The following is a 22456-nucleotide window of genomic DNA, read 5'->3' as shown; positions in this document are numbered from 1 at the left end:
TGTGGCCAAACCGGTCGTCGAGGGCCGCTATGGGTGCAGGTTTTTGTTCCAACCGATCCACCGCAGACACTTTGACCAATGAGATTACTGCAGAAAACAAGAAGCACCTGACTGCAATCCACTGTTTGCACTTGTAGGACACCAGATTGGTGAAAAGGTGTCCTCTTGATGGGTTGGAATGAAAACCTGCACCCACTGCGGCTCTTTGTGAAAATAGTTCAGAAAACCCTGTCTTAAGTCATACCTATAAAAGACACAAAAGTGGTTTGTTTTCTTTGCAAATGTCAAAATGTAAATGTTTGTGTATTCAGGTCACACCACCATCCGTCATGGCACTGCTGCGGGTGAGGCTAAAAGTTGTGGTGACGGTGACGATGGTCAACGTCTTCCTCTTCCTACTGATTGCCAGACACAGTGGTTGGGACAAGGGCTTCCAAGACAATGTGCGGTTGGCTACCAAGCCCTTCTGGAGCAAGATGATGCCCAGCCCTGGCTACTGGAATCTCCAGCAGCAGATTCTGGACTTCCGACACAACCCGATCCTCGCCAATCACAGCACCGCCGCCGACTTGCCTGATTGGCTCAATGTAAGCTACGTGTCTTTTGATGCCTGCCAAACGGACACCAGGGTGATCACTCAGATGAAAGACTACAATTCCCTACCCTTGCGCTTTAAGGACTTCCTGCTCTACATGAATTGCCGTTATTACCCGATACTGGTAGACCAACCGGACATCTGCCGGGATCCCCCCTTCCTGCTGCTCGCTGTCAAGTCCCAAGCACCGCATTTTGACAGGCGGCAGGCCATCCGCCAGTCTTGGGGCCGAGTGGGCCTTGTCGCAAACCGGACCGTGGTGACCATCTTCCTTCTGGGTCGGGCCATGGCGGGAGATTACCACCCGGACCTGTCAGCAATGCTGAGTTACGAGAGCGAGCGGCACAAAGACATCATCCAGTGGGACTACCGGGACTCCTTCTTTAACCTGACTGTCAAAGAGGTCCTCTTCCTAGAATGGATCCAGACGCGTTGCCCTAGCGCCAGTTTTATCTTCAAAGGCGACGACGACGTCTTTGTCAACACCTACGCTATCCTGAAATACCTGGCCGGGCTATCGGAGACCAAATCTGACGAGCTCTTTGTGGGCGACGTCATTACCAACGCCGGGCCGCACCGGGAGAAAAAGATTAAATACTTCATACCCGAGAGCATATTTATTGGCGTTTATCCGCCGTACGCCGGTGGCGGCGGCTACTTGTTCTCGGCCAGAGTGGCTGCCCGCCTTCATGTTATTTCGCCCCGGGTGGCGCTTTATCCTATCGACGACGTGTACACAGGCATGTGCCTCTCGAAGGCAGGGCTGGTCCCCCAGAACCACAAGGGCTTCAAGACTTTCAACATCGAGGAGAAGTACCGTGCCAACCCATGCACCTACAAAGGTCTGATTCTAGTTCACCCGCGAACACCACAGGAGATGATCCAGATTTGGTCCTGGCTTAACCAGTCAGATCTCAACTGCCAGTAGGGTGAGACGTGTTCAAACAAAAGGTTCAGCCCATTAAGAGGTGAATTGAAGTGGGCAGCTTCTCATTATTTTGCTCAGACCTTTGCGGGAACGCCTTGGAGACCATTTGGGAGCTCCACAATAGTTAAGGCAGCCCTTTTACAATAGCAGTAAACCATCAAAGGAGATTTTTTTTAAATTATTATGATCGTGATTACATCATTAGACCCATTTGATTTGATTTTAACCTCTACCCTCAAAACATGGGTTAGGATGATTTAAAAATAAAAATAAAATAAAAATTCCCACCAACATAAACATTCACGTGTCCTACCCAATGAAATATTACCACTGAATTTTATCAATTAATAGCGTGCTTTTAAATCTCCAATTGGTGAAAACCAATTTGTGGGCCTCCTTGTTGTTGTACAGTGCTTCTTTTTTGTATGATGTACACATTTTGCTGTTCAAAGAGCTTGAACCAACCAAAAGTGCGTTTGTGCCTTGTGCACACATTTATACTGCTATTTATAATGCTTTATCACTGTCGGCTCTAAACCAGGGGCATCCAAAATGCTGTATTATGTAGGACTTTACCCAAGCACAGTAAAGTCTTAACATGGGTGTCGTCATCCGCGACCATTCATTGCCAGCCCTTTCCCCTCAGGTGAATGGATGAGTCATCAATCGCCGCCAGTGGCAGCCAAAGAGTTTTACTCTAATTCATCACTTTGCTTCCAAAAAATGTCTTGTTGGTGTTAGCGATGCTTTTGACCTTTTCAGAAACGAAGGATTATGTACGCATTGGGTTGTCCATAGACAGACTTTATTTTAAAGCTGTGCGATATACATTTGGTGTGTAATATCAGAATCCCAACGACCTATTCGATGTACGTAAGAATAGAATTTGGACGGATTTCTCACTTGCAAATGTACCCACTGTCTGTGTCCAAATCAACAGCCGATGCTAATCCTTTTAGTTTCTGATATTTGCGCTACTGTAAATTGTGTCTGCCTCACCCCATACTTACGAGAAAAAAAATTGAGACTATATGCTTGTATGTTGGCAATTCATATTTGGTGATTTCTTCACATACTTTTGGCAGATGTTTATTATTGCGTACGTATTTTTAAAATCCGATGTTTAACTTCCCTCATGGAACACAACTTTAAATGAGACCGATATGTGTCGAACATTGGTTGATGGCGGACCCTTCTCAAACTTGCTACCAAAATTTCACGAATGCAGTAGTTTCAGAATTGAAGGGATTTAGCTAGCATAGGAAAATGACAAGTTTTGTCGTGATTTTTAATGATATTGCGAAGTGACTTATTGGCCAAATGTCGGAGATGCTGGTCGTTTGTTAGCTTTGCTCGTCACGGTCTTCAGTATTAAACGTGTGAGAAATAATTCAACACATTTTAAAATTGAGCATGAAAGTGGTTAAGACTCCCCCTGCTGGTCAGGTCAGTCATCTAAACTGCTGAGCAGCGAATAACTAAATGGATTCATACAACATTTATCTGTTCTGTGACAGGAATATCACGTAAATAATAGTCAGATTTCCATGTGAATGACAATCAACTAAGAACACTGTTTGGCTTATTTTTATGCGTTGAGAGAAGTCTTATCCCAGATGATGATTACTTGAAATGATTACGTTCAGTCATTGCTGCTCTTGTAGGAACCTGTTTCTTGGCTATCAGCCCCCCCCCCTTTTGTCTTGTGACTTAAAACACTGGTATTAGATTTATTGTGTTAAGTTGAAGAATAACAAATAAATATTATAAAATGCTGGATACTTATGCGCTACTCGCAAAGAGTCAGGTTTTTTTGGGGAAAACCCAGCCAAAATGGCACGTTTTTGCTAGTCGTGTACACAAATGCTTTAGAAAGAACCGTTCGCTCAGGGTAAAGACTAATGAAATAGAGGTGAGTTAGGATACAATATTGAGATTTTGAACGCGAATGTATGGCAAAATGAAGGCAAACAGGAGGATAATATTTTTGCTGTATCTATATGATTGGGTGCAATATCTGCATCCTGTCCGTCATCTTGTTCCGAGAGCGCCGTAGACCAAATCTGTGCCTGATGTCTGTGGTTTGAATGTCAAATGTTAAATGTAAGCGGGACTGCTTTTTGGTATTGTGGATTCTTTCAGTCATTGTGTTGTTCTTTTTAAGTGAGTTTTTATTGCGATATCAATAAATTTAAGACACCTGGAAGTTCCTGCTGTCTTCTTTTTTTTATTATTTTATGTGTAGTATGACTAACACTGGTGGTACTTGGGCTCACTCATGATACAAGAAATAATCTCTGAATTAGTAAATATAAATCAAATTTACCAACAAGTTTATCTAATACCATCAAAGTTATAAAGGAGTATGTCAAGATATTCTTGCTGTATACATTATTTTAGTGGTAAACCAATTATAATGGTATTTGAAGAGCTATTTTTCTGTTTGAGAACAAGCCCCCCACCCCTTTTTTATAACAAGAAAAAACATTACGGGATGTGTGAAGAAAAAATTAAGACCAAAAATATTTTCAATTTATATTTTGCCCTAAAGGATGAGGTTACTACTTAGTTTGCATTTCAAACCCATCCTTGCCAGTAAAAAGAAAAAAAATGGCAAGATTTTTAATGGCTTAAATAGCTTTCACAGAACTATTGAAAATGAAAAAGAATAATTAGAATTTCCCAAATATTCCAAAATGTTAGTCTTTGAACTGTATGCCTGGCTGCTCTGAAAAACAATACAAGAATAAACAGTAAAAAATAAAAGTAAATATAGAAATAAGTATTACAAGTACAGTCCTACCTCTACTTACGAAATTAATTGGTTCCATAACTTTTTTCACACGTTGAAAATTTTGTAAGTAGAGCTGTACGTTATACGTAAATTCTCTAATTTGTTCCACAGGCATCAGAAATTTACGTCCCTTTTACCGTAAAAACCTTATTTAAATTGTTTCAATTCATTTTCAGTGCCAGTATATTACAATAAAGTCAAAATATAAACGAAAAATCTGCGAGAAAAACAATTCCAGTAATAAATCACAATTAAAAAGGAAAAACAAGATTTTTGCTATTTCAAAATAGTCCAAATATTAGTGGAATTTTGAGACAAATGCCAAAATATTACTTTAGTGAATAAAACAAAGGGGAAAATAATGAGAAGAAAAATTAACCATAATGTTAAATGACATCGAGAAGGAAATATTACTATTGCAAAATTTGACTGTTCGTGTTCCCTGCAGTGCTCTTGTTTTCCTACAGAGGGCAGCAGCGTATGATTCCACCATTGACAGTTTATTGGAAAATTGAAGCTGCCGAGGAAAAAGTCATGTTATGCACAGCACTACACTTGTGGTTTGCCGAAATTCTGTAATCCGACTTTACAAAATGGTGCTAACTAATGACCTGCGGGCAACACAGGCACTAATAAGTCTGCAATTAATCACCCCTGGTAACAATAAATAAATAAATTCGGCTTTGAGGAGCAATATATACTGGTCCCTCCTCCAAGGGTGCCAAGTTTGAAAATGATTAGTCATGAATGACAGAGGAAACGACTACAAAGTTAGTGTCTGAGTGCAGGCACTAATTACTGGATGTGTCCTTTTTAATTTGAGGATATCCTCATTTCCTGTTATTGAGTTCATCTCTTGGCTTGCTTCCCACTGCATGTCCTCCACAGATTTAAAACTTTATTTGATTCATTAATGAAGACGGAGGGCGGCCCGGTGGTTGAGTGGTTAGCGCGTCGGCCTCACAGTGGGGGTCCTGGATTCAAATGCAGGTCAGTCCACCTGTGTGGAGATTGTGTGTTCTCCCCGGGCTTGCGTGGGTTTTCTCCAGGTACTCCGGTTTCCTCCCACATTCCAAAGACATGGATGATAGGCTGATTGGACACTCTAAATGTGCCCTGAGGTATGAGTGTGAGCGTGACTGGTTGTTTGTCTCCCTGTGATTGGTTGGCCACCAATCCAGGGTGTTGTCCCCCACCTCTGGCCCGAAGTCAGCTGGGATGGGCTCCAGCACCCTACGCGACCATAGTGAGGATAAAGCGGTTCATAAAATGAAAAAAAAAAACTTTTTACATATAGTTATTTTGACGATGATGTCCCGACTTCGAAATCGTCTACATTAAGGACCTCAATCGTGTATCACTGTACTTTTCTTTTTTTGGGGAACATGAGTTTGACGTTTTATAAATACATTCCGATTCTTGTGGAGACAACACCCTTTAAATTGTAGAAATAACACCAACGAGAGATGCCCGAAGGCGTTTCTTCGCCTTTCAGACATCCATCGAAGCAGTGGTAAAAAAAATTGATGACAATCAAGTGTTGTGTTGAAACATATAGTGATCCGGAAACATGTTGCTTTGTCTACAAGAATAAACAAATTACTAGATCTTGTGGATACAGAGCTACATAATGTAAATATATTGGAACCACAATTTAGTGTCGAAATAGATATTTTATAAACTAAAGATGTAATGGAGTGAGTTTAAAAGTCAGGAGTACACACTCATTCACTGGATGTTGCCACTTTTGATTTTACTTTGAAGTTCTTTTCCGTGCGAACAGCGTGTACCTTTTTCGGAAGCGGACGGTCAAAGTACCAAGTTCCAACTATCCGTACTTTACTTTGGCGTGGTATTTTGGTGCTGGTTTTGACAGCCTGGGTGACTCCTTTTAAGTGAACAACCCCGGGGCTAAAAGTCCCTATAAGTGTAAACTGCAAGGCACTCCGGTGCCCTTTGGGGGTAATGTTTCAAAGCGACCAAGCAATGGTTTCCGTTCTCGGTCTGTTATGATGGCTACAAGCTAGCATACTAGCGGCTAGTAGCAGCAGGGGTTTGATGCTACCCGAAGCCAGGCGACGGTTCCGCTGACAATTCTTCCCAGACAGCGAGCCGGGTCACCTCGTTAAGGTTGCCGGCAGAAGGGGTGTCGGCTATCACGCTAAGGTGAGTGTCATCCGATCTCGTCGGCTCCGAAAGTCATGTAGCCTGCTGAAGTTAGCGGTGGACGGACCGCGGCCCCGACTACTTCCTGGACTCATCAGCATCATTTTCCCATCCCCAAAAATTCAACTACTATACACCAATTATTTAATGACCTCCGCGGCTAGTTATATGTTCATGGATTTTATTAGTGGTTGCTTTTGGCGTCATAGACATGAAATTGCATTTTATTTTAGTCTGACGCAACCGTTTAATGAAAGAATATTCTTACTTATAAACCTTTTTAGGAATTTTCTTCATCTATATACTTGTGTCGCCTGTTTATGACATTGTTCTGTTCTTATGTGATAATCGAATTGAATGCTTTTATTGTCATTATACATGTATAATGAGATTTAAAGCTTTGACCACATAGTGCACAAATAACAACAAACACAAATAATAATAAATGAATAAGAAATAAATAAATATGTGCCGGTAAAGCACTAGTCAATATCTCATCTCATCTCATCTCATTTTCTGAACCGCTTTATCCTCAGTAGGGTCGGGGGGGTGCTGGAGCCTATCCCAGCTGAGTTCGGGCCAGATGTGGGGGACACCCTGAACTGGTGGCCAGCCAATCGCAGGGCACAAGGAGACAAACAATCATTCACGCTCACACTCCTACTTAGGGGCAATTTAGAGAGTCCAATCAGCCTACCATGCATGTCTTTGAAATGTGGGAGGAAACCAGAGTACCCGGATAAAACCCACAGCTTTTGGGGGATTACGTGGGGCGCTTTGCATTAAATGTAAAGTGAATCCCAGAGGTTAGTGATTGCTCATTTTTTTCTCCAGAATTGTTCATATTAGTAGAAAATCATTTTTTCCCCGTTGCTATTGATTCAATCCATTTTGAGAGGAAAGGCTGCCAGTTAAAGATCTTGTTTGTGTACTTATCATTATAGACTAAATTTCTGTCGCCATCAATGGCTGCCAAGGATTTATGATACCTCGAACACTTGTGTATCACGTTAAAACACACGCCTTTAAAAATCAATTAATAGGGGTATCTCAATACTTCCTGCAATTCATTAGTGATTCAGCATTTCAATTGAGATGATTCACATCCTGGCCAGTTTAAGCCATTTAATATGATAAGGGTCAAATTGGATTCCTCTGAAGTTAAAACACAAAATAGAGGCAAATGGAAGGTTTTAACTAATGTCAGTGTATGTTTTTTTCCTTGCTAGCAATGTGACGTGACACCACAGGTCGCTTATTGTGAGTATGAAAATCTAAATAAACTGTCAGCTTTACTATTTGTAGGTTTTTATTTCATAATGAATTCTCACTGAAGCATTTCAATCAACCAAACTATGTATTTGAATTGTGAGTTTCTTAATACAGTAATACTCGGACCAACTAAAGAAAATAGTTTGGAATTATTTTGAGGTAACTCATGATTTAGAGCGTCCCGTTAGTTAGCGTGTCGGCCTCACAGCTCTGTGGTCCTGGGTTCGAATCCAGGTCGATCCACCTGTGTGGAGTTTGCATGTCCTGCGTGGGTTTTCTCCAGCACCCCCCGCGACTCTAGTAAAGATGAAGCAATTCAGAAAATGAATGAACTCATGATTTCAACTGCTGTTTAATACAGCCCTGTTGTTTATTAATACACTCGAAAAAGCCTTTTGGTCTGACCAAATTAAACTGATTTGTTTTGCAGCAGCCTCCTGAGATGTCACAATAACATGAAAACCCAGCGGATTACTCATCATGTCGCTGGAAATTGTGGAATGTTTTTGCTCACAAGATAATGCACGTTGCACTGAGATTCTGCCACCGAGATCCTGAGTCCGACATTGGAATTTTTCCCTCTGCTGCCGCTCTTGGATGTCTTATCTCGTGTGTGTCTTTCTTTAAGACTTTAACTATGTGTCTGGCGGTCGCCTTGCTGTGGTAAACACTAGGGTGAAGTGGTGCGAACAGGAAAAAGGGAGAAAAAGCCCAAAAAAGGATATCTACAACATGGCTTCGGTTTGGAAACGACTGCAACGTGTGGGGAAGCACGCGTCCAAATTCCAGTTTGTTGCATCCTACCAGGAGCTGATGGTGGAGTGCACCAAGAAATGGTAAGTGGTGGATATGTACAACACTGATGTTTGTCGGCTTGTGAGTTTGCTGTGATCCTTTTTTTGAGTGATGACTTTTGATGAGGCTTACCTAGCCAATGGACACCTGAATTTTTGTTGCAATTACTGTGGAATTTCCACAATAGCTTCTATGACAATGGTCGACTTTAAGCATCAGTTCACTTGAGGAGAAAATCAACTGTACGTTTTCACAACAATTTAGATTTTGGACTAGCCTTTAACTCATTTTCTTACGGATTTCCAATCCGTAAGAACAGGGACGGTATGGCAGTGACTCGTCCATTCAATCAAAAACACTTTCAAAATATTTTTTTTGGGAGTAGGCTGGGTATGCAAGTCCATGTTGACACGTGTAAAAAACCCTTTCTGTGGGAGCCTTATTTACAAGGCTTTTTCGAGTACAAGAAGTACTCTATCGGCACGGATATAAGATTGTTTTTTTGCATTGCAATTCGACTGAAAAAGTTCTGGTCGTCTTATATTCGGAGTCTAGACATCATACTCATTCACAACTCTAGATGCCGCTAGATATCTTTAAAGCGAATGATGAACTTAAATCTCCAGGCCGTCACGGAAAATGCAAATAAAAAGAACGGTAGCATGGACAAGAAAAATATAAAATAGCGGTAAGAAAGTAAAGAGAGGAAAATAACTTAGCGACAATCTGGAGACAATTGGGTCGAAGATCGGACGGGTAAACCGGCAGCTGAGAAGAAGTTATGGTGCAAACTTCAAGATGATGTTGATGTTTGAGAGTCTTCGAACAATTGCAAAGCGATTGTGAAATACCGTAATTACTCGAATATAACGCGCACTCGAAAATAACACGCAGGTAATTTTGGGCCAAAAACATCTGGAAAAACGCAGTAATCGAATATAGTGCGCACCTAAAATTTCCCGCTGACGAAAATCAGAAATCGTACCTTTTTTTCTTCGTTTCACGATTGTTTTGTTCAAACAAATTTATTCATTAGAATCCTTCAAATGAAGAGTTCCTCTCTCTCTTTGTCTGTCCTCTCTTCCGTCTCCTCATACATCTCTTCGTTGAGAATCCTATCAACGTCCACGCTTGCTTCATCCACTTCCTCTTCCTCCCACAACACATCATCCGATTGGCTTTACGAGATGACGTAAAATCCGTGCGTCAAAATGAGTTTGACAATGCTTTTTTCGATCGAAAAATTGTAATTTATTTTAGTTATTGATTATAACACTGAACTGAGAGAGGGTGAACTGAGACGAGTACGAGGCTAGAGGGGGGCAGTGGTGGTCTCGGCTTTACGAGATGACGTAAAATCCGTGCGTCGGCTGTACGAGATGACGTAAAATCCGTGTGCGGCTGTACGAGATGACGTAAAATCCGTGTGTCAAAGTGAGTTTGACAATGCTTTTTTCGATCGAAAATTTGTAATTTATTTTAGTTATTGATTATAACACGCACCCCCAACTATTGGAATTAATTATATAGCAAAAATCTGCGTGTTATATTCGAGTAATTACGGTATGTTGTCACTGAGTGTAATATACGGAGATGTAGAGCTAAAGAAGATGGCCTAAAAATGCTCTCAGTCAAATAAATGCTTTCCGCGGTCATCAGAGCAGCCGCTTCAATAACTCAACAGGAGGGTGTGCACGTACGTGGACGAGAAATGAAAGGATTTGATGCCCATCAGCAGATCTTTCATTCAGCTCAAAGCCGTGGAAATAGCCAAAGAGCTAAACATACCCACTGTTGACTTCAATGCAAGCCTCGGCTGGTGTAAAAGAATGACTGCGTAACGGACTAATGCTGTGATGCAGAACAAGTCTAGCCAAGCTCCTGCCCTCTGACTTTGGAGAGAAGCTGTTGTCTTTTCAGCGATATGTGATCAACTTAAGAAAAATGTGCTCTTACCCACTGGATCAGATTGGCAATGCTGATCAGAAACCTGAGTTTTTTGACAAGCCAAAACCTGTCACTGTACACAAGAAAGGTGAGAAATCTGTTATTTAAAAATCCACTGGAAATGAGAAGCGTGTTAACGTCATGTTGCCTGCCTGGCAGATGGAACCAAACTCCCTCCATATGTGATTTTAAAACGTAAGATAGTACCTAAGGAGGCGATGCCAGCTGGCATTATTATCCATGCCCGGGAAAAAGGTCTGTATGGAAACCAAGCTTGTAGTAGACTGGCTCAAGGTTGTGTGGGGCAGATGGCGTGGGGGACTCAGAAAAAAGGAACGTGCTGATTTTGGTTGCATTTTGTGGACACTTGTCTGATCCATTCAAAACAGAAGTGAAGGCGTTGAATGGCGGCTTAGTGATCATTCCGGAGAGAAATCACAAGTCAGGTGCAGGTGTTGGCTGTTGAGGTCAACAAACCATTCAAACACAATTTGTGAAAAAATACACGGAGTAGCTCCTGTCTGGTGATCACGCACGCACACCAACTGGAAAGATTCAGGTGGCTCCGATACGTTTGCTCTGTGGGTGGATCCTCCACGCATGGGATGCAGTTTCCACAAAAAGCATCTTCCACGGGTTTAAAAGATGTTGCATATCAAATGACCAGGATGGCAGTGAATATGACAAGCTATGGGAGTAGCCACGCGATGGGGTCACTGTTCTCACGACAGTGATAGTGAGCACAGCGAGGCAGAGGATGTTTGTGTAGAGTAATGTTCTGACATGACAGATCTCAGGTACTCTGAAGCTTAAATAAGTTTGCATTATTTTATTTCAGTGTTTTTCCTTATTCAGATTTGGTTCAAGACTCTCGAATATATTGTTATGCTTTGTTTCAGATGTACTTTAATTATTTTCTCTATAAAAAAGCACAATAGTACTTAACAAACACGTGACTACTGGATCGCATCCGATCTCGTGACCAAATTCGATACTGTCACACTCCAAAAATAGTCGTATCGTGTGCTGAGACCGATGGGGAATATCGGATCGGGACATCACTAGAATGGTCCTAGTAGAACCAACCTTGCGTTTTATATGACTCATGTCTTCCATGTTGCGAAAAAATTATCTCGGACCTCAACATGAAACACTTACCGTATTTACTCGCATACAAGGCGCACCCGCGTATATGCCGCACCCTTAAAATCGCCTTAAAATTGTTACATTTTCAATTTCTCGCCTATAAACCGCCCCCCGATTCACAATTTTCACTTCCATATTCATGGTTTTAATAGGGAGTACAAATGTGTTACTTTGAAGGGAAAATCTGAAAAATCATCGCACGTGGTATTTCTGAGAGCACATTATTAGGCTCAATATCATAAGGATGTTAGTATGCCTGTCTTTGTAAATGCAAAATATCAAATTATTCAATTTAAAAAAAACAAAAGTCTATTTTGATGAGAACCTGATGCTTTTTAATGAATTACAAATTTCATACCAGATGTTTAAGATGTTGGGTGCCCAAATTGCTTACAATGTCGAAATATCTTTTTTTCTCGATGGTTCATATTACTGCAGTAGTTGTCACTTTCGAACAAGAACTAAAAAGAAAAAAATGAAAGCGGAATTTTGTTTTATTTCATAATCACAAATTTACAATAATTTCCTTTCCAAAAAGAAGTAATGTAAGCACAACCAGGAAATATGTCCGTAGCGGTATAGTGTTCACTAAGTCTCTGGGTGCAATAATAGCATGAGATACACATTACGCAGATATCAAGGCTGATATTATTAGACCATCGATCAGCCTTAACAACTATTGGGATGTGCTAACATGTTAAACGCTACAAATCTATCAAGACTACTCACCTCTGGCCAGTCAGAGCACGTTTAACTAGGTCAGACCGCGGCGCCCTCAGCGAGTAGTGACAGGCGCAAGTGATTTTTTTCACGTATTACGCAAGATTTTTTTTTTTCTTGAATTTCCTTCATAGACGTCAAAATTAATTTTCTTTAGCGTTTCATCTGTTTATCTTTTCTATATTTTGAAATAAATTACCGTATCGGCCGCATTGTTTTGCGTTATGGTGTTATGATGTTTCGTCTTTGTCACCTTGCAGTTTCGTGCATGTCGTCTTTTTATGCGCATATAAGCCGTACCCTCAATTTAGTCATTTTTTTTTGTCTGACAAATGTGGCTTATATACGAGTAAATACGGTATTTATTTATTCATTAATTGTTGAATACTTTTTGATACACCACAATGCAGCAAATCCACAAAACTTCAAAGACAAAGTGTTGAGGGATCACCATATTGACTCATAAACTGATGGGAGGTATATCAACATAGCTGAGCTTTTTCAATGGCCCGGTAAAAAGGTAGATTGTGCAGGTTGAGTCCTTAACAGGTAGACGTTTAAGTAAAAAAGTTTGGCCACCAATGCTGCAAAGAGATAATTGTGAATATCTAAAACAACCAGAACTTTGATCTTAATCCGAATGTTGGCTGCATGTAAATGTTGTGCTTTGCCAGATCTTCCAGTAGAAACTGATTGAACAGCTTTTGGTGTCAATGTCGAGCAGTAAGTTAAATGAACGGAACATCCACGTTTTGAGTTTGGAAGCTGGAATGTCAGGACAAAGCTATGTGAGCATGTGGAGAACATGCCTGTACAGAGATTTACTGTAAATACTATTCACATACAGTATAGACAGGTTTACAATCCATTAAAGTTTGTCTGAAAAAGTAGGAATAAGTGTTTCATTCTACCAGGAGAAAGGTTTCTTTTCCTGGAAGAGTTGCAGCAAAAGTGATTGCAGAGACCCATCGCCCTGCAGGCACGTATTGTCAAGCCGCTCGAGCGGAGGGGGGGATCTACACAGTGGAGGGGGGATCTACACAGGCCCCGGCACACCGCCTGGACCCGGGACAGATGTGTCAGGGAATGGAATGAGAAGAATGCACGTGTCTTCCCAGAGCAGAATGAAGGCTGGGGGGTTAGCTTCAGCAGCCAGTGCTACACTTAGTTTTTCCTCTGTCAACGTGGGCTTGGTGCTGAGCTGTTGTTTTGTTTTCCGCTCAGCGGTGTGTGTACAAATCAGGAAAGATTTACTTTTGTGAGTAGATGTCCACATTTATGTTAATCTGTAGCTAAACATTTCAATGAAAACTGCCCTTGATGGCCACTCTGTTCAAATGGATTGGATGTCTATTGCCGTTAATGAAATCTAACATATTCAAGTGTGTATTGACCATTCAAGATATTTAACCGTCAACCAAGAAGTTTTGAATAGGGTCTAGGCACGTCATGCCATGATGTCACGACTGCTGGAGAGTTTTCTATTTACCCCTTTTTTGGTTTGTTTGTTTAAGTTTCCACCTACTTCTGCCGTTCATATTCTCATAATGTTTTTTTTTCTTCCAAACGCAACACATACAAAAAGAAGACTTAATTCTAGTAAGCACATCCCCATCCAATGTCAACATGATTTTTTTAAGCAACCAATGATTTTAAAGGTAAACACATCAGTAGACTGTATATACAGTGAAACAAGTTACCTTTGTGTAACAGGAGTACCTGGAGAAAAGCCACGCAGGCACGTCGAGAACATGCAAACCTCACACTGAAAGTTAGGAACCCACCAGGGATTGAAACTTCAATATCAGAGCTGTGGGGCGGATGTGCTAATCAATCAGCCGCCCTGCTGTCTTGTTTTAAAATTTCCTGAAACAAATTCGCATCTCATCTCATTTTCTGAACCGCTTTATCCTCAATAGGGTTGCGGGGGTGCTGGAGCCAGCTGACTCCGGGCCAGAGGCGGGGGACACCCTGAATCGGTGGCTAGCCGATCGCAGGGCCCGAGGAGACACACAATCATTCATGCTCACACTCATACCTAGGGGCAATTTAGACTGTTCAACCAACCAACTATGCATGCTCTTTGGAATGTGGGAGGAAACTGGAGTACCCGGAGGAAACCCACGCAGGTGAACATGCAAACTCCACACAGATGGACATGGATTTGAGCCCAGGACCCCAGACCTGTGAGGCTGACGCGCTAACCACTCGCGCCACCGGGCCGCCCTTAAAACAAATTGCAAACTAAATTGACCCTAGGTATCAGTGTGAGTGTGAATGGTTGTCCGTGTCCTTGTGCCGAGCGATTGGCTGGCCATCAATTCACGGTGTCCCTCACCTGGTGCCCATAGTGGGCTGGGATAGGCTCCAGCATTGTGAGGATAAGCCTCACAACTGAATGAATGAAAAATTAATTTACCCTAACCCTCTACTCACCCATTCTAGATATTGAGAATATCACGAAATGACGGCATTTCAGATGCAATTGCAAAGATTAAAATACAATTGTCTTCTGGGTCTTTTCTGCAAACATGTTATCAGGTGATTACCGTATTTTCTCGCATATTAGCCGCTCCCTTAAAATTGTTGAATTTTGCAATTTCTCCCGTATAAGATACCCCGCTGAATCAAAATTTTCACATCCATATATGCATGGTTTTAATAGGGAGTACAAATGTGTTACTTTGAAGGGAAAACCTTAAGAAAAATCATCGCAAGTGATATTTCTGACATAATGCATGAATCGAAAGGATTGTCTGCTGGATTGCACATTCCTAAAGCAAGCAATGGCAGGCACAAGTGAGTTTTTTTCATGTTTAATGCAAGATACATTTTTTTTTCTTGAATTTCATTCATAGACTTCAAAATAAATTTTGTTAAGCGTTTTATCTGTTTATCTTTTCTCCATTTTGAAATAAATATCAGCCGCATTTTCTTGCGTTATGGCGTTTCGTCTTTGTCACCTTGCAGTTTCGTGAATGCCAAGTCTAATTTGTGCACATATAAGCCACACCCTCGATTCAGTCCTCATTTTTTTGAGTGAGAAATACGGCGCATATGCGAAAAAATACGGTACCTACGTTTCGTGCGTGCGGTTCTAGAGTCTGCGGTTAACTGGAACAGGGTTCATGCGCAGGGTGTTGTAATTTGTGGCCTGCAAGCAGAAAGGCAGGAGTAAAGCTGAGTGGAGACATAAGTGGAATTTGGGGGTCATTCTTTTTGTGTTTGAACAGTATATTTTGATTCTTTGAGCCTATGCGGTGATAGAAGACCCTAAAGACAGTGGGACATTTTACATGTAGAACCTCTTTGGCATATTTGATTGGAATTTTTTTAAAAGTTACAACAACCTGGGAGTTCCTGAAAAATTCAGTCTTCAGTTTCAAGATAGTCTTCAAAGCAAGCAGCTCTGCTGGTAGTCCTCAATAATCCATCAGGTCATGAAGCCTGACACGATGACCTCAGTGGCTATTAAGAAGGTGTCATCTTACTTTCGTTCTCAACATGGCCTCCTTTTCAATGTCCTTTCCCCTTCCTTGTTGTCTTTATTATTCAATTGGATTATATCCTGTTCTGGATGCTGGCGGTCGAAATTGACAGATGTATGCAATCAAAGAATCAGTTCAGTGTAAATGATTAAGGTGGTTTAAAGGCTATTATAATATGATGTTGCTGCTAACAACATTAGTCAATGTGAAATCTCCAAGTGTTGGCAGGGTATAAGAGTTGAGTCAGTGATTTGAATTCAGCGAGCAGCGTGTGTCAGGCTGTGACACTTTTCTTGTGTTGAGCGTGTGTTCATCATGGCAGACAGCCAACAGGCCACTGCCAGACTGAGCCTTTCCTGCCAGCGAGACTGACCTCACTCTCCTGACACATTCCCGTTTTGGAAGTTGGCACCAAAGACTCGCACAACTACAACTGCCCCTGTAAATAGAAGGATGAATGCTACTTTTAGTGTCACGTTTTGTTTATTATAACCAGATATCTCAGTGGTCCCTCACAGATTGTTATATTTGCTTTTGCAATCAGTATGAGCTGACTTCCATTTCCCCATGCATCAGGAGCTGTACATCAGTCATGGCTGCGTTTCCCTTGCACAAATGCACCCCTTGTCTTCTTAATGTTGCTTGCCTGGTTGCTGTATTGACCACTCGTGCTAAAATGAATGGGTCTTGTCAGAATCATTATATGCAGGTCAATACATTTAGTTTTTTAAGGGAGTTATCCAAAACGAGGGTGGCATAACTTGTCGAACATTTTTTATTTAGTGGAAAAGGTCATATTCATAATGCGTAATTATCATAAAATGACTGGTGGTGTGTTTTCTCTGTCTCCAATGAAGTCAGTTTGTATATGAAGTACTTCCTTCCTCTTGCTTCATTGGAAAGGCCACATCCTCTCCCAGCCCACCTCGCCTTAGCAATACTTATTTTTTTATTATAATACTGAATTGGAGTGGAACAAGTATGGAACATTACGCAATATCTGCATGTATCAGCAAGCAGCTTCTCGTCATTTATTTACACAAGCAGTGTTTTAAGGGTACTTGCTGCATTTTCAAAACATGGCATAATTTTTTTTTAGTGTAGTCTACATTTATCTTCCATTTTGTTAACTGAAACTTAAATGAAATTGTTACGTGAATTACACCATGTATCTTGCAAGAAAGTGCTATATAATTGAGAAGTTAGACTGAGTGCTCAAAATACATTTTCAGTTTCAATTCTCAGTTTTTTTTAAGTCTACACCACAGAATCGAAACTACCTATCGAATAGTGACATTGGTGTATAAATGCTGCCTTAATTTCAGCAAAAAGGAGACATTAAATGTCATATCTGAAAGCGATGTTTAAAGTTTTGCCAAATAAATCTGAAAGTTTGGAATTTTGCAGAATCTGAGAATGACATTTTAAATTGTGCTTGATTTTTGTCACCCTCAAAGCCGGGTATTTTTCAAAAAATCGGTTTGAAAGACGCGAATCACGAAATCACTTTTGCTTTTTAAATTGTTTTTTATTTTTATTTACCCCACTCAACGCTTTATTGTCCTGTGTTCCATCCAGGCAGCCAGACAAATTGGTGGTGGTTTGGACCCGCAGGAGTCGGCGAAAATCCTCTAAGGTTTGTAATATTATCGCTATTTACCACAAATTTAGAACTTGGAGGCCGTTACCATCCGCTGGTTAGTGCTTCTGCCCACAAGAGCAGGGGTAGCGAACAAGTTAGACACAAAGAACCAAAATTTTAAACTGTGTCAAAGAGCCACACCTTACGTCAGATGGAGCATAAAAAAATCCAGTCTGCCAAATTATTTCTTAAATATAATTTTTTATTTGTTTTTAACGGGCCCTGATGAATTTATGTGTGTTTTAAGAGAGAATAGAAATAAGAGAAACATGAAACGAGGTAAAGAGCCACACTATTAACCAAATATGATCAGAAGCAAAGAGCTACAGTATATACTCGAATCCCTTGTTTTTTGCGGTTTATGTAGACCAGACATGACCATGATAATCGAAAAACCATCAAGTAGGATCACCACTATTATTACTACATACCATACTACATGTTTTCACGCCTATACGAAAATACAAGTACAAAAGTACAATTATCAAGAAGTGTATTTATTAAATATCACAGTTGCAGGCATATACAAAGACATTAATCTATTAATATTTAAATATAGTCTATAATTTAGAAAATCTAAATAGTTAAAGTACTGTACTGGGTGAAAATAGTTCCTCTCTGCTTGATTTAAATAATAAATAACAGGTTATTGGAGCTTTACTCCAAGTCCTCTTCATCAGATTCGAGAGGCATTTTTCTTGTGCAAATATTGCTGTTGTTGTTGTCTTGACACTGTCAAGACAATTGCCAAATTCAATGGCAGTGACATCATCAGTCTCAAGTGGCTCCATGCAGTGTGTTGACATCCAATCATCATGCCAGCTTCAAGGCCTTATCTATGAGTAAATCCATCATAATGCTGGTTCATTTTTTTATTCCTTGGAGTCCGGGTTTGTTCGTCCACACGAGAATTGCAGTTTCGCACCTCGGAAGATGCGAGCTTCGGGCGGTGAACAACAGCACATGCGTGCCAGTGGCCAAAGAAAGCGGCAGTGCTTCGAGGAGAAGAACGGTCGCTGCAATGTGCAGCATGGCAACCTGGGCGGAGAGACCTGCCGCTACACCTCGGACCTCTTCACCTCACGAGAATTTATTTTTATTTATTTGCAGCATACAGATCCCCACAACACGCTTGCATCTCCAGAGAAGTGCATTTACTTCCTGTGTCTCCATTCTGACTGCACGGTGGAGCCCATAAGCATTAAAATAGTTCCTACCAGTTGAATTATGTACAAAAGAATGTCACAGTGTAGATACATTTAAGCCGCAATTGAGCACTATTTAGGAGGCATTTTTAACGGCGACTCAAAAAAATAGGCAAAATTCACTCGCGACAAAAGAGGAAATGGCAAGCAGCAATCTAGGCGCTGTATATATGATATTTGGCGCGCCCACTCTCTTCTTCTCTTTTATTAACTTTTAAAAAAATATGTCCCCCCCCTATAAAAATCTGCGATGTAGTGAAGCAGCGAATGTTGAAGCCGCGAAGTGAAGAAGGACCACAGTCCAAAATATGATAAGAAGCAAAGCGCTCCGATTCATTCAGGCTGGGAGCCGCGTGTTTGCCATCCCTGCACTAGAGGGCCTTCACGCATTTTTAGTATACAGTGGTACCTCGACATACGAGCACCCCGACATACGAGCAATTCGAGATACGAGTAAAATTTCGAGCAAATAATTATCTCGAGATACGAGACAAATTACGATACAGACACTCGAAACTACATTTAATCTAACCTTACACTAAACTTAATTCTAATTTTGTTTTACATTTTTATACCTTTCTTCTACCGGCTCTATTTGCCCTGCCTCCACCCTGACTTTTAGCTGCAGTTTTTAAAAGTAACATCGAGGGTTGTTTGCTTTTGTGTTTGCTTCAAAATATTCCGAAAATGTCCTCACAATAGGATAACGCACCACCACCACTTGCCAACGGGAAGTAGTATACTCCTCTCGTATTGGTGAGCAAGCTCCGCCACGCGTACACCATTCTGCACTGACTAACGGGAAAAAAAACCCAGAAAAAATGCAACTCTTTGCCAAGCGCTCGCAGAGACATTTACACAAGGGAGTTGCGGCGAGATGATGTTCTCATAAGCAGCCTCTCGCGGCTGTCTCGAATGCTTGTATTTCAAAATTTGTCTCGATCCTCAAGGTAAATATTTGCTCGAAATTTTACTCGTATCTCAAATTGCTCGTATGTCGGGGCACTTGTATGTCAAGGTATTACTGTACTCTGACTAGTCAACCCTCGGAACAATCCTGTCATATTTTTCTGTTGTAAATGCTTATTGTCTTCACTTCATCTTGCAGGCTCACAGCTGGCAGCCTGGCATCAAAAACCCCTACAGAGGTGTGGTGGTGTGGCCCGTACCAGAGAACATTGAAATCACAGTCACGCTCTTCAAGGTACCTTTTTGTCTTTCTGTATTTAGTCTACCTTATGCCGAACATAAGCTTTGTTGCTTGCCACTTAGCTAGTAAGCAATGAAACAATGAGTGCCACTTAAACTATTAGGACCTTAGCAGCAACTGAGAGGGCTTTTAGTGTCTGCATGTGAGAGTATTGTCTCCCCTTGTTGACAGTAAGCAATATTGATCGGTGACCAGCCTCAGTCAGAAAAGAAACCATTTTACAAAATCATTAATGTAGTCATCCTTGTGTGCATTTTATATAGTTTTTGGGTACCGAATGATCCTTTATTCCCCGCCACTACCAGTCTGACATGGATTGAACGTCTGTTGCGGTCAGTGGCAGTGAACGCGTTAATAATCCTCTCCTTTGTCCTTCTGCAGGACCCTCATGCGGAGGAATTTGAGGACAAAGAATGGACGTTTGTCATTGAAAACGTGAGTCAGCTTGTGTGTACATATTAGCTCTGTTGACATCGTCATTTTTAATATCTCACAACTACCACTAGCTCATTATTGAATGTTGCCCTTTTAAATGTGAAGTTAGTGCGTGTCCTCGTTCATCTTGGCATGCATTGTCTGCCATCGTGTGGTCACAAAGTGCTGTTACATTTTAGTATATGACGCAAGATTTGTCTTGCTTTGGAGCTATCAAAAAATGTTGCGTATTTAAGTTCATGCAGTTAATTTCAGATAAATTAGCTAATACAAACAAAAGGCGGATTTTGCTGATTTATTTTGGAAGCATATTGCATTCACTTTAAAAATAAAAAAAACCCTGACTGTTTTTCAAATTAATTTATTTTGGGGGTTGTTTTTTCAATGAATTTTCCCCCAAACGTTTTTCTGATTATATTTTGAGGGTTCTTTTTTAAATTATTTTATCTTTGTTTTTTCTGAGTAATTTATTTTCAGGATTGTACAGTAATACCTTGCCATTTCGCGCTTCAACTTTCACGGCTTCACTACATCGGATTTTTCTCTGGAGAAATTCTTTTAATTTTTTAGTTATTATTTCTTTTTAAGTTAATAAAAATGTAAAAATCCACGCTGAAACTCGCAAGCGGAAGCTATTCCACTGTCTTCTGCTTGCTACTAGGACTCAGCACTGAAAAATAAAAATATTTTTGATTATCATTTTTTTTTTAAGTTCATAAAAATTGGAAAAGCCACACTAAAATAAACCAGAAGCCACTCTTGCTACTAGGGCTCAGCACTGAAGATTTTATTTTTTTTAATAGGGGTGACCCTACTTTTCGATTATCGCGGCCATGTCTGGTCTACATTAACCGCAATAATCGAGGTATTACTGTCTTCCGAATTTCTTTTTTTTTTTAAATCCCTGTTTTTCTCATTCATTTATTTTGAAGTTGTTTTTTGATAAAAAAAATGTATTCTTTTTTTTTTTCTTCTAATGCCTGGCCACCGAGCAGAAAAAAAAGATTAAAAAATACAAGCAAGCAGCGGTGATCAAGATACTTGGAAGTCTCAATCTCATTACTGTGACTTAATGACTGGGCTTTCTCCCACGGTTTTAGCCCTGTATCTAAATAAAACTTGATTGCGCTAAATACACTGAATGGACACAAGTGTGTACGTGAGCAGGTGCCCTCCTGTCTAGAATTTGCGAAATTCAGCTCGCGCGAGACTTCTAAGTATCTCGATAACTGCTGCTTGCTTGTTGTTTTGAATTATTTTTTTCCACTGGCTGTCAGGCTAAAAAAAGAAAACAAATTAATTCAAAAAAGCACTTTCAAAATAAATTAATCAGAAAACCGGAGATAAAAAAAAAGATTACAAAAAAACAACCCTGAAAATAAATTACTCAGCACCAGAGCTGCCAAATTCTCTGAAATTTCTGGAATTTACCTGGGCAAGCAACGCAAACTTTTGGATTCCGGACAACCTCCCTAAACTCCGTAAATCCCCCAAAATTCGTTCTCATCTCGTTATGAATGTCACTGTGCAGCTTGGAAATTATGGTTAGTACTTTGGAAGGCTTGATATCCTATATAGCATCCTTCTGCTTAAGGATGGTACATATTGTCGAAGTACTCCTGGTATTGGTGAGCCAGCTCAGTCACGCGTACACCACTCAATAACTCACTAATTTCTTATCTTGTACTTGCACTAAAACTCCATAGGCTGCTAACCACTTTCGTCACTTTTTGTACTGTGAAATTTCGCTTCTTTGGTGCTGAGTGCCACCCATTTCAGCACAGAAGAAGAAGCGATGCCCTGACTTCATTTTTCATCTCCTGTCTTCTGCTTGCGAGTTTTAGCGTGAATTTTGACATTTTTATGATTTTTTTTAATGCTTAATATAAAAAAATATGATGTACTGAAGCCACGAAAATGGTGATGGATCACTGGTATATTCAGTATATTTTGTGTGAAAAAGGTGTACATGTTCCCTTACTCAGCTACGTTTCCAACAATGTTGGCAGCACATAAAGAACGCTCGGTAGTTGCACGGTGAGCCCTCTGCCTCCCCCGTCATTTTCTTTGTGCACATCAAACGGACAACATAAGAAAGTGCTTGGAGGGGCTT

The 22456-nt window shown here is 40.6% G+C and overlaps 2 protein-coding genes across 8 annotated transcripts in view; both read left to right on the top strand.

The window, feature by feature from the left end:
- Positions 1-3729, top strand: part of b3gnt2b (UDP-GlcNAc:betaGal beta-1,3-N-acetylglucosaminyltransferase 2b) — a 32907-nt gene extending 29178 nt beyond the window's left edge. Inside the window, exons 4-5 of one of the 2 annotated variants that reach the window (XM_077613644.1) lie at positions 312-587; positions 678-3729. In XM_077613644.1, coding sequence (XP_077469770.1) covers positions 330-587; positions 678-1523 — 1104 coding nt within the window. In that variant the 5' untranslated portion in view covers positions 312-329 and the 3' untranslated portion in view covers positions 1524-3729. Of the gene's footprint in view, positions 1-311 lie in introns of both variants that reach the window. The other variant, XM_077613643.1, reaches the window with a different exon arrangement.
- A 2149-nt stretch (positions 3730-5878) lies between these two features.
- The window catches only part of ehbp1 (EH domain binding protein 1), a 161797-nt gene continuing 145219 nt past the window's right edge, over positions 5879-22456 (top strand). For 2 of the 6 annotated variants that reach the window (XM_077612513.1, XM_077612510.1), the window contains exons 1-5: positions 6042-6483; positions 8186-8591; positions 17430-17487; positions 19807-19902; positions 20290-20343. In XM_077612513.1, coding sequence (XP_077468639.1) covers positions 8488-8591; positions 17430-17487; positions 19807-19902; positions 20290-20343 — 312 coding nt within the window. In that variant the 5' untranslated portion in view covers positions 6042-6483; positions 8186-8487. Of the gene's footprint in view, positions 6484-8185; positions 8592-17429; positions 17488-19806; positions 19903-20289; positions 20344-22456 lie in introns of all 6 variants that reach the window. The other 4 variants (XM_077612511.1, XM_077612509.1, XM_077612508.1 and 1 more) reach the window with 4 other exon arrangements.

Source organism: Stigmatopora argus, chromosome 11, assembly GCF_051989625.1.
Source record: "Stigmatopora argus isolate UIUO_Sarg chromosome 11, RoL_Sarg_1.0, whole genome shotgun sequence".
NCBI classification, from domain to species: Eukaryota; Metazoa; Chordata; class Actinopteri; order Syngnathiformes; family Syngnathidae; genus Stigmatopora; species Stigmatopora argus.
The sequence above is the reverse complement of the archived record's forward strand: the minus strand, read 5'-3'. Positions and strand labels throughout refer to the sequence as shown.